This window comes from Nicotiana sylvestris, chromosome 12, assembly GCF_000393655.2.
Source record: "Nicotiana sylvestris chromosome 12, ASM39365v2, whole genome shotgun sequence".
Classification (NCBI taxonomy): domain Eukaryota; kingdom Viridiplantae; phylum Streptophyta; class Magnoliopsida; order Solanales; family Solanaceae; genus Nicotiana; species Nicotiana sylvestris.
The window spans coordinates 109,888,395-109,901,246 of record NC_091068.1 but is presented as its reverse complement, the minus strand read 5'-3'; the positions used below and the strand labels follow the sequence as shown (position 1 = coordinate 109,901,246).

Below are 12,852 nucleotides of genomic sequence, written 5' to 3'. Positions count from 1 at the left end.
AGGTAGCTGCTCGGTGTTCCAACCCAGTGCTTCTCCTTCCTATCTTTATTTCACTTTGTTCTAGCTTTGTATTAGAGTATGTTGTCTTTTCAAACTCTTAGACGAATTTTAGATGCTCATGACTGGTGACACTCCGAGGTCGGGCTGTGTTTGTTTTCGCACTGTTCTATTCTACTCTATATTTTTGGGATTTATAACTTATTAATGACTTTAAATGATTTAATTTAACTGTTTAGTTGGATTGGGGGTTTGTGTTGGCTGGCCTAATTTCATGATAGACGCCATCACGACCAGATCCGGTTTAGGGTCGTGACAAGTTGGTATTGGAGACTAGGTTACATAGGTCTCACAAGTCATGAGCAGGTTTAGTAGAGTCTCGCGGATCGGTACGGAGACGTCTGTATTTATCCTCGAGAGGCTGCAGAACCTTTAGGAAAACTTCATATTCTTGTTGTGCGAATCTGTTGATCCGAGTACTAAACTTCTATTATTCTATTCTCTCACAGATAGTGAGGACACATGTTACCGGTCAGGATGAACGACTACCAGTACCACCAGCTCGGACCACTAGAGGCCAAGGATGCGGTCGAGGCCGTGGTAGGGGTAGGGGTGTAGCCCGCACAGCAGCTAGGACAACACCTGCAGATCCACCACCCACTCTAGTTCATGATCAGGTCCCAGTTGTGGACGCTCCAACAGCACTAGCTCAGGCACCAGCTGTGCCCATTGTGATTCAGGTCTTCAAGAGGCCCTGACCCAGATTCTATCAGTATGCACTGGCCTAGCTCAGGCGGTATCAATTACTACAGCCGCAACTACTTCTCAGGCCGGGGGAGGTACTTAAACTCCCGCCACGTGAGCAGATCGTGTAGGGACTTCAGACACCGGGGGCACTTCCAGCCCAGCCGGTTGCAGCTGTTCAGGAATATATAGCTCCTGTTATGCCAGAGGACGAGCAGTGCAGATTGGAGAGGTTTGGTAGATTTCAGCCTCCGACTTTCAGTAGTACAGAGGGCGAGGATGCCCAGGGTTTCTTGGACAAGTGTTAGAGGATTCTTCGTACAATGGGTATTCTGGAGACCAGCGGGGTCGCATTTACTACTTTTTAGTTTTCCGGAGCTGCCTTCACTTGGTGGGAGGCTTATGAGAGGTGGAGGCCTGTTGGTGTAGCACCCCTTACCTAGCAGCAGTTCTCCGTTCTCTTTTTGGAGAAGTATGTGCCATAGTCTCGCAGAGAGAAGTTGCGCAGTTCGAGCAGTTGCGTCAGGGAGATATGAATGTGACACAGTATGAGATGAGGTTCTCGGAGTTAGCTCGTTATGCTATTTGGTTGGTTCCTACAGATAGAGAGATGATCAGGAGGTTCGTTAATGGCCTCACATATCAGCTTCGGATTCTCATGACCAGGGAGAGGGTGTCTGGTGCTACTTTTGAGGAGGTTGTTGACATTGCTCGCGAGATTGAGTCAGTTCATCACCAGGAGCGAGATAAGAGGGACGCCAAGAGGCCTTGGGGATCTGATATTTATGGTGGTGCTCCTTCGAGAGGTCAATTTCAGCATGATAGGGGCCGTCCATTCAGACATTCTTAGTCAGCTCGCCCAGGTTATCGTGAGGCATCATCGGGTCATGGTTCTCATAGTTCTCATCGGGGCCATTCATCACTCAGTGCCCTTCCATCCTAGAGTTTATCCCGTGCTCCATCAATTCAGGGTTCTTCTATGCCAGGTGCATCTGCTAGTCATTCCGGTGCTAAGGGTTCCCTTCAGTCCCCGTCTCCAACACCCGGGAGTTGCAATGAGTGTGGAGAGTTGGGTCACATATGGAGGCAGTGTCCTCGTCGTCTTGGGGGTTTGTCTCAGTAGAGGAGTCAGCCATCAACTTCAGCGCCAGTTACTTCACTACCACCCAGCCAGCCAGCTAAGAGTGGAGGACATTCAGCTAGGGGTCGCCCCATAGGGGGAGGTCGATCAGGTGGTGGTTAGGCCCGTTTCTATGCACTCCCAGCTAGACCCGATGCTATTGCTTCAAATGCTGTGATTACAGGTATTGTCTCAGTCTACCATAGAGATGTCTCTGTGTTATTTGATCCCGGTTCCACTTTTTCATATATGTCATTATATTTTTGCTCGTTATTTGGATACGCCCCGTGAGTCTTTTGTTTCATCTATTCGTGTATCTACTCTGGTGGGCGATACTATTGTTGTGGACCGTGTGTACTGGTCATGTGTGGTGACTATTGGGGGGGGGGGTCTAAAGACCTGAGTGGACCTGTTATTGCTTTGTTTGTTGGACTTCGATGTGATATTGCGCATGGATTGGCTATATCCATGTCGTGCTATTTTAGACTGTCATGCTAAGACAATGACGTTGGCTATGCCGGGTGTGCCATGGATTGAGTGGCGAGGTTTGACTGATTTTGTCCCCAGTAGGGTGATTTTGTTCTTGAAGGCCCAGCGGATGATTGGGAAAGTTTATCTTTCATACATAGCCTTTGTGAGGGATGTCGGTGCAGAGACTCCCAATATTGATTCTGTTCCTATTGTAAGGGATTTTCCCGATGTGTTTCCTGCAGACTTGTCAGGCATGCCACCGGACATGGATATTGATTTTGGTATTGATCTGGTGCCGAGCACTCAGCCCATTTCTATTCCACCATATCGTATGGCACCAGCGGAGTTAAAGGAGTTTCTTCAGGAACTCCTTAATAAGGGGTTCATTCGGCCTAGTGTGTTGCCTTAGGGTACGCCTGTTCTATTTGTGAAGAAGAAGGATGGCACGATAAGGATGTGCATTGATTACAGGCAGTTGAACAAAGTAACAATCAAGAACAAGTATCCTTTGCCTCGCATCGATGATTTGTTTGACCATCTTCAAGGGGCGAGAGTGTTCTCCAAGATTGATCTTCGTTCAGGGTATCACCAGTTGTAGATCAGGGACTCGGATATTTTTAAGACAACTTTCAGGACCCAATATGGTCATTATGAGTTCCTTGTGATGTCATTTGGGCTGACCAATGCCCCAGCAACATTCATGAATTTGATGAACAACATGTTTCGGCCTTATCTCGACTCATTTGTCATAGTTTTCATTGATGGTATTCTGGTATACTCACGTACTTAGGAGGAGCACGCAGAGCATTTGAGAGTTGTGTTGCAGAGATTGAGGGAGGATAAGCTTTATGCAAAGTTCTCCAAGTGTGAGTTTTGGCGCAGTTTAGTGGATTTCTTAGGGCACGTGGTGTCCAGCGAGGGTATTCAGGTTGATCCGAAGAAGATAGAGGCGGTTCAAAGTTGGCCCAGACCGTTCTCAGCCATAGAGATTCACAGCTTTCTTGGTTTGGCGTGTTATTACCGCCGATTTGTGCAGGGATTTTTATCTATTGCATCACCCTTGACTAGTTTGACTCAAAAGAGTGCTCCATTCAGGTGGTCGGATGAGTGTGAGGAGAGCTTTTAGAAGCTCAAGACTGCCTTGACCACAACTCTAGTGTTAGTTTTTCCATTAGCTTCAGGTTCATATACCGTGTATTGTGATGTTTCGAGAGTTGGTATCGGGTGTGTGTTAATGTAGGAGGATAGAGTTATTGCTTATGCTTCTCATAAGTTGAAACCCCATGAGAAGAGCTACCTTGTTCATGATTATGAGTTGGCTGCCACTGTTCACGCATTGAAGATTTGGAGGCATTATTTGTATGGTGTGTCTTGTGAGGTGTTTACTGATCATCGTAGCCTCCAGCACTTGTTCAAGTAGAAGGATCTCAATTTGAGGCAGCAAAGATGGTTGGAGCTACTAAAGGACTATGATATCACTATTTTGTATCATTCGAGGAAGGCCAATGTGGTGGCCGATGCCTTGAATAGGAAGACGGTGAGTATGGGGAGTTTGGCGTATATTCCTGTTGGGGAGAGACCTCTTGCAGTTGATGTTCAGGCCTTGGCCAATCGGTTCGTGATGTTGGATATTTCGGAGCCCAGTTGGGTATTGGCTTGTGTGATTTCTCGGTCTTCCTTATTTGATCGCATCAGAGAGTGCCAGTATGATGATCCTCATTTGTTTATCCTTAAGGACAGAATTCAGCACGATGATGCCAGAGATGTGACTATTGGTGATGATGGGGTATTGAGGATGCAGGGCCGTATATACGTGCCTAATGTAAATGGGCTTCGGGAGTTGATTCTAAAAAAGGCCCATAGCTCGCAGTATTCTTTTCATCTGGATGCCGCGAAGATATATTAGGATCTAAGACAACATTATTGGTGGAGCAGGATGAAGAAGGAAATTGTGGTATTTGTAGCTCGGTATCTCAATTGTCAGCATGTGAAATATGAGCATCAGAGACCGGGTGGCTTGCTTCAACAGATGGATATTCTAGAGTGGAAGTGGGAGCAGATCACCATGGACTTTTTAGTTGGGCTCCCACGAACTTTGAAGAAGTTCGATGCTATTTGGGTGATTGTGGATCGACTGACCAAGTCCACGCACTTCATTCCTGTGTGTACTACTTATTCTTCAGAGCAGTTGGTAGAGATATATATCCGAGAGATTGTTCGTTTGCATGGTGTCCCAGTTTCCATCATTTCAGTTAGAGGTACTCAGTTTACTTCATAGTTTTGGAGGTCTATGCAGCGAGAGTTAGGTACTCAGGTTGAGTTGAGCATCGTTTTTCACCCTCAGACAAACGGGCAGTCCGAGCGCACTATTCAGATATTGGAGGACATGTTGCGCGCCTGTATCATTGATTTTGGAGGGTCATGGTATCAGTTTCTACCGCTCGCAGAGTTTGCTTATAACAACAGTTACAAGTTGAGTATTCAGATAGCTCCATATGAGGCTTTGTATGGGAGGCAGTGTAGATCTCCAGTTGGTTGGTTTGAGCCGGGTGAGGCTAGGCTATGTGGTACAAACTTGGTACATGATACTTTAGACAAGGTGAAGGCAATTCAGGAGAGGCTTCGTACGGTGCAGTCGAGACAAAAGAGTTATGCTGACAAGAAGGTTCAGGATGTGTCCTACATGGTCGGTGAGAAGGTTCTATTGAAGGTTTCACCCATGAAGGGTGTTATGAGATTTGGGAAGAAGGGTAAATTGAGTCCTTGGTTCATTGGGCCTTTTGAGGTGCTTCGAAGGATTGGGGAGGTGGCTTATGAGCTTGCGTTGCCACCCAGCTTATCGAGTGTTCAACCGGTATTTCATATTTCTATGCTCTGGAAGTATATTGGCGATCCGTCTCATGTTTGGATTTCAGCATGGTTTAGTTAGATGATGATTTGACTTATGATGTTGAGCCAGTAGCTATTTTGGAGCGTCAGGTTCGAAAGTTGAGGTCAAATGATATAGCTTCAGTGAAAGTGCAGTAGAGAGGTTGGCCCATGAATGAGGCTACCTGGGAGACTGAGCGGGAGATGCGGAGCATATATCCTCACCTATTTGACACTTGAGGTATGTTTCTTGACTCGTTCGAGGATGAACATTTGTTTAAGAGGGGAAGGATGTAACGACCCGACCGATCGTTTCATGAGTTACCGCTCCGTTTCCTCTATTTCTGCTTCTTATTGTCTTGTTCAGCTGTATTATGTGTTATCGAGTTGGTTGGCTCGGGTTCGGAGAGGTTTTGGTAAGGTTTGAGACACTTAGTCTCTTTTGAGTAAGCTTAAGTTGGAAAAGTCAACCGGATGTTGACTTATGTGAAAAAGGGCTCGGATGTGAATTACGATGGTTCGGATAGCTTCGGGAGGTGATTTGGGACTAAGGAGCGTGATCGGAATGTGTTTTGGAGGTCCGGAGTAGATTTAGGCCTGAATTGGCAAAATCAGAATTTTGACGTTTTCCGGTTGGTAGGTGAGATTTTGATATAGGGGTCAGAATGGAATTCTGGAAGTTGGAGTAGGTCAATTGTATCATTTGTGACGTGTGTGCAAAATTTCAGGTTATTCGGACGAGGTTTGATAGACGTTTTGATCGAAAGCGGAATTTGGAAGTTTTTGGAATTCTTAGGCTTGAATCCGATGTCAATTTGGTGTTTTGATGTTGTTTTGAGCGTTCCGAAGGTTGGAACAAGTTTGAATGATGTTATGGGATATGTTGGCACGTGTGGTTGAGGTCCCGAGGGCATCGGGTGAGTTTCGGGTGGTTGAACGGATCATTTCATGTTGGAAAAAGTTGTAGATAAATTTGTTGTTGGTGTTGCAGGCGTTTGGCCCTAGAGTTCGTGAGTGGGCCCTCCCGTTCGCAAAGGGTTAGTATGATAGACAGGAGGTTTTGCTGTCACATTCGCGATGAGGGTCCGGTGTTTGTGAAGGGTTGGGGTGTGCTTCGCGTTCGCGAGCTGGTAATCACGTTCGCGATGGGTTGAGAAGTTAAGGCTTCGCGTTCGCGTACAGGGTGTCACATTCACAATGAAGAAATAAGTGGTCAACAGGATTTTGTGCTTCGCGAACGCAAGGCGTTGAACGCGTTCGTGAAGAAGGAACGTTAATAGCTGGGCAGAATGTTTAAAAGTCCATTTCCGCAATTTTGGGTCTAAGTTTCACCATTGTTGAGCAATTTTGGAGCTTTTCAAAGAGGATTGAAGAGGGAATCAAGGGGAAACACTTGGAGGTAAGATTTATGGCTTAATACTCGATCGTAATGTGATTTCTACCTAATTAAACATGGAATTTGTGGAATCTAAAACCTAAAATTGGAAGTTAGGGCTTGGAAATTGGAGACCTAAATCTAGGAATTTGAGGGGTCATTTGTGGTCGGATTTTGGTATTCTTGATATGTATGAACTCGTAAGAGTGTAAGGATTCTAGTTTTGTGATTTTTATCGGAATCGGAAATGTGGGCTCGGGGGTCAGGTTTGGCCAATTTCGAGATTTTGATGTAAATTGGTTAATTTCGAGTGTGCTTTATTTCCTTAGCATATTTTGATGGCATAAATATGTTTTTGGATATATTTGGAGCATCTGGAGGCCGATTCGAGGGAAAAGGCATTACGGGCTAGAGTTTGGACCGGATAGAGGTAAGTAATGATTGTAAATGCTGTCTTGAGGGTATAAAACCCCGGATTTCACATCATTTTGCTACTTTAAGGTGACCTACACGCTAGATGATGAGCGTAGGGTCGTGCACCCTTGGGGATTGTGACTTAGTCCGTCCCGTATGACTATTAAACTGCGTATTTGATTGAAAACTGTTTGCTATCATTATGTTTTGGAAAGTATTATCATGTTTTGGGCTAAATGCCATGTTTGGGCCTCGTGCCAACTGTTTTGGACCCTTAGGGGATTTTTACTACTATTCCTCACCGTTTTGACTTCATTTATACTCAGTCATGTTGTATTCTACTATTTTCATAACTCAGCCATATTTACTCCGTTTTGACATTTTAAATGATATTTTGGGTTGAACATCATGTTTTACTATGCCCAAGTGGCTTGAGAGATTTTCTGACTGAGTGAGCTCGATGGCCTGTGTTGTGAGGATATTATGGGATCGGGCCGTGAGCCGCATCGGTATTGTACTGATTCATGATTATGAGGCCGAAGGCCTGATTTGTTACGCCACGAGGTGGCTTGTTATGAGGCCGAGGGCCAATTTGATTATGTCACGAGATGGCTTGATATAGCACTTGGGCTGTAGGAGCCCCTCCTGAGTCTGCACACCCCCAGTGAGCGTGGGTACCCAGTGTGAGATGTGATATTGCCCGAGGGGCTGTTGTTGTTTCATGTTATTGCCCGAGGGGCTGATATGAGTGATTGTAAGATAGCCCGAGGGGCTAGTTCTGTTGGTATTTTGCCCGAGGGGCTGATTTATGTTTCTATCCTTATATCCCTATTTTCATCACTCGTTTGAACTACTAAAAGATATTTTTAAAGAGGTTTTTTACGGAACTAAGGTGTTTTTACGAGCTTTTACTATTTTATTGCATTATTCTGGTTTCATACTGTTTTGTTGTAGCATTATGCTGTGTTTTACGTGTTTTCTTATTGCTCAGCTGGCTTTACTTTTATTACTTACTGAGTTGGCATAGTCACATTACTCCCTGCACCCTATGTGCAGATCCAGGAGTCTCGGGTCACGCTAGCGAGTGTTGATTTGCTTTCCAGCAGGCTGGTTCGGAGTTGACTAGGTAGTTGCTCGACGTTCACAACCTAGTGCTTCTCCTTCCTATCTTTATTTCACTTTGTTCTAGCTTTGTATTAGACTATGTTGTCTTTTTATACTCTTAGACGGATTTTAGACGCTCATGACTGGTGACACCCCGAGGTCGGGCTGTGTTTGTTTCTGCACTATTCTATTCTACTCTATATTTTTGTAATTTATAACTTATTAATGACTTTAAATGATTTAATTTAACTGTTTAGTTGGATTGGGGGTTTGTGTCTGCTGGCCTAGTTTCAGGATAAGTGCCATCATGAACGGGTCCGGTTGAGGGTCGTGATAGGCCAGCCTCAACTCAATAACCAAAACAACAATAATACGTTTGAAAACATTTAACGGAAGCTTTTAACATTTAAAAAACTGTTTGAACATAAGAAATTCCAAGATAAGATACAATCCAACCCAAAACCAGGGTGTCACTGAGTGCATAAGCGTCTAAAGGAAAACATAGTCTATTACAACGTTCAAGGAAATAAACTAAAATACATCTAGAGATAGAGATGGAGAGTCAAGGCCTGCGAACGCCGTGCGGATACCTCGATAGTCTCCTAAAACCTGAAGCCTCGCTCATCGACTGCCACTGGGACCAAAAGTGTCTGGATCTGCACACAATTTGCAGGGGGTAATGTGAGTACACCAACTCAGTATGTAACAAGTCCAAACTATGGACTGATAGGTAGTGACGAACTTAACCTCAACAGATATAATAGAAATAATGTACATAAATGTAGGCATGCTTACAGTTAAATAGACAACTCAAAGTAATAAGGTAAACACAGATCTGAACAGTTTAAGATATATAACTCAACTTCCTCTACATGCCAATGCATCAACTGTATGAAATGCATAATGTTCTCCCACTTTCAAGTGCTCAACCACTCGGTACTGGATATGGCCATCCGGCCCAAGGAAATCCATCCCGGAACATACTCATCACTGACTATAAGTCATCCGGTACCAAGGAAAAAGGATAATCCAACCCTGTGGATAAATCCATCTCTAGATATCAATACTTCGAACAAATTCATGTCCATGGAAATCCATCCCTCAATAATATTATCTGCGCCCACTGTGGGTGTGCAGACTCCGGAGGGGTTCCTAAGGCCCAAATGCTATCATAATCAATATAATTGCTTCGGCGTGCATCCCGACCCCATAACTGTCACTCATAATCAAGCTCTCGGCCTCACTCAGTCATCAATCTCCAGTCTCACCCAGGGACTCACAATGTTATGGAAACTAGCCCGGAAACAATGATATGCTATGCCAATAATAACAACTGAGACTGAGATACGATATGAAATGCATGAATATGATTGAGTACAAAATAACAGTGAAATCAGTAAAATGACAGCAAGAAACGACCACTAAGGGTCCCAACAGTGAAATCTGCAATGCCGCACCTGCGGTAAATACATCACAGGTGCGGAGCCCACTTAAAATCCTGACCTCACTCCTACGGCCTCACGACCGCATCTGCGCTAACGCAGGTGATGAATTCATCATGCTTCTGCGGTCTCGCCTCGCACTTGCGCCCTTGGGTCTGCTTCTGCGACCTCCGCAGGTGCGGGAATGCCATCGCACCTACGCCCTCTGCCTAGCTCAACCTTGGCCGCTTCTACGACTCCTTCTCCGCTTTTGCGGGCTCGCACCTGCGGCTCCCACTCCGCAGGTGCGGTCATGATAGCCGAGTTCCAACTTCAGCAACTCCTCGAATTTCCAAACTTGTTCCGATAATCACCCGAAATAAACCCGAGGCCCTTGGGACCTCAACCGAACATACCAACATATCCTATAAAATAATACAAACTTAGTTGAACCTTCGAATTACCCAAAGCAACACCAATACACCAAATTACACTCAGATTAAAGCCTAAGAACCTCTAAATTTTCGAATTCCACAAACAATGTCGAAACCTACCAAATCACATCCAAATACCCTCAAATTTTGCACACAAGTCAGAAATGACACAACTGGTCCTACTCCAACTTCCGGAAATCCAATCCGACCCCAATATCAAAATTTCTATTGCCGACCAAAATCACCAAATTCTAACTTTCGCCAATTCAAGCCTAATTCTACTACAAACCTCTAAATCACATTCCGAATGCGCTCCTAAGTCCAAAATCACCTAACGGAGCTAATAGAGCCATCAAATTCAAATCCAAGGTCGTTTACACATAAGTCAACATCCGGTCAACTCTTCCAACTTAAACCTTCTCATAAGAGACTAAGTATCTCAATTCACCCCAAAACCACTCCGGACCCGAACCAACTAACCCGGTAAGTCAAAATACAGCTAAAGAACACAAAAGAAGCAGGAAATGGGGAAATAGGGTTGTAACACTCGAAACGACCGGCTAGGTCGTTACATCCCTCCCTCTTAAACAAACGTTCGTCCTCAAACGAGTCTAGAAACATACCTGAAGTCTCAAATAGGTGTGGGTATCTGCTCTACATCTCCCGCTCAGTCTCCCAAGTAGCCTCCTCCATGGGTTGGCCTCAACACTGCACTTTTACTGAAGCTATATCCTTTGATCTCATTTTTCGGACCTGACGCTCCAAAATAAACACTAGCTCCATATCATAAGTCAATCACCATCCAACTGAACAATGCTGAAATCCAAAACATGAGATGGATCGCTGATATACTTCTGAAGCGTAGAAACATGAAATATCGGATGCACACCCGGCAATCTAGGTGGCAAAACAAACACCTGGGCCACCTCCCCAATCCTCCGAAGCACCTCGAACGACCCAATAAACTGAGGACTCAACTTGCCCTTCTTCCCAAGTCTCATAACACCCTTTATGGGCAAAACCTTCAGCAAAACCTTTTCTGCAACCTTGAATACACATCACAGACCTTCCTGTCAACATAATTCTTTTGTTTTGACTGCGCCGTGCGAAGCCGCTACTGAATCAATTACACCTTATCCAATGCATCCTGAACTAAGTCTGTGCCCAAAAGCCTAGCCTCACCCTGCTCAAACCAACCCACTGGAGATCTACACCGCCTCCCATATAAAGCCTCATACGGAGCCATCTAAATACTCGACTGATAACTGTTATTGTAAGCAAACTCCGCGAGTGGTAGAAATTGGTCCGATAAACCACCAAAATCAATGACAAAAACGTGTAGCATGTCCTCCAATATCTGAATAGTGCGCTCAGACTGTCTGTCCGTCTGAGGATGAAATGCTGTGTTCAACTCAACCTGAGTGCCCAACTCTCGCTGCACGGCTCTCTAAAACTGCAACATAAACTGCGTGCCTCAGTCTGAAATGATAGAAACTGGCACTCCATGAAGGAGAACAATCTCTCTAATGTAGATCTCAGCCAACCGCTCTAAAAAATAGGTAGTACATACAGGAATGAAGTGCGCGGACTTGGTCAGCCGATCCACAATCACCCAAATAGCATCGAACTTCCTCAAAGTCCATGGGAGCCTAATTACGAAATCCATGGTGATCCACTCCCACTTCCACTCTGGAATCTCTATCTGCTAAAGCAAGCCACCCGATCTCTAATGCTCATATTTCACATGCTGATAGTTGAGACACTGAGCTACAAACCCAACTATATCTTTCTTCACCCTCCTCCACCAATAGTGCTGTCTCAAATCTTGGTACATCTTCGTGGCACCCGGATGGATGGAATACCGCGAGCTGTGGGCCTCCTCTAGAATCAACTCCTGAAGCGCCTCTACATTGGGCACACATATCCGACCCTGCATCCTCAATACCCCTTCATCACTAATAGTCACATCTCTGGCATCATCATACAGAACCTTGTCCTTGAGGATAAGCAAATGAAGATCATGATACTGATGCTCTCTGATACAATCAAATAAGGAAGACCAAGAAACCACACAAGCTAGGACTCGACTGGGCTCCGAAATATCCAATCTTACAAACTGATTGGCCAAAGCCTAAACATCAATTGTGAGAGGTCTCTCCCCAACAGGCAGGAATGCAAGACTACCCATACTCACTGCCTTCCTACTCAAGGCATCGGCCACCACATTGGCCTTTCCCGAATGGTACAAAATAGTAATATCATAGTCCTTTAGCAGCTCCAACCATCTCCGCTGCCTCAAATTGAGATCCTTCTATTTGAACAAGTACTGGAGGCTACGATGATCAGTAAACACCTCACAAGACACACCATAGAGATAGTGCCTCCAAATCTTCAATGCGTGAGCAATGGCAGCCAACTCCAAATCATGAACATGGTAGTTCTTCTCATGGGGCTTCAACTAACGTGAAGCATAAGCAATCACTCTACCCTCCTGCATCAAAATAAACCTGATACCGATTCGAGAAGCATCACAATATACTGAATATGAACCAGATGATGATGGTAGAACTAACACTGGGGCTATGGTCAAGGCAATCTTGAGCTTCTAAAAGCTTGCCTCATACTCATTCGACCACCTAAAAGGAGCACCCTTTTGGGTCAATTTGTTCAAGAGTGATGCAATAGACAAGAAACCATAAACGAACCAGCGGTAATAACCCGCCAAGCCAAGAAAGCTACGAATCTTTGTGGCTGAGGACAGTCTAGGTCAACTATGGACCGCCTCTATCTTCTTCGGATCAACCTGAATACCCTCACTGGACACCACGTTCCCCAATAACGCCACTGAACTGAGCCAAAAATCACACTTGGGGAACTTAGCATAAAGCTTCTCTTCCCGCAACC

The 12,852-nt window shown here is 45.0% G+C and overlaps 1 protein-coding gene across 1 annotated transcript in view; it reads right to left on the bottom strand.

Moving 5' to 3' along the window:
* Positions 1 to 10,739: 10,739 nt before the first annotated feature.
* LOC138883526 (uncharacterized) overlaps positions 10,740 to 12,852 on the bottom strand; it is a 71,504-nt gene continuing 69,391 nt past the window's right edge. Inside the window, exons 6-7 of the mRNA XM_070164220.1 lie at positions 11,894 to 11,984; positions 10,740 to 10,994 (exon numbers count right to left, since the gene is read on the bottom strand). Coding sequence (XP_070020321.1) covers positions 10,740 to 10,994; positions 11,894 to 11,984 — 346 coding nt within the window. The remainder of the gene's footprint in view (positions 10,995 to 11,893; positions 11,985 to 12,852) is intronic.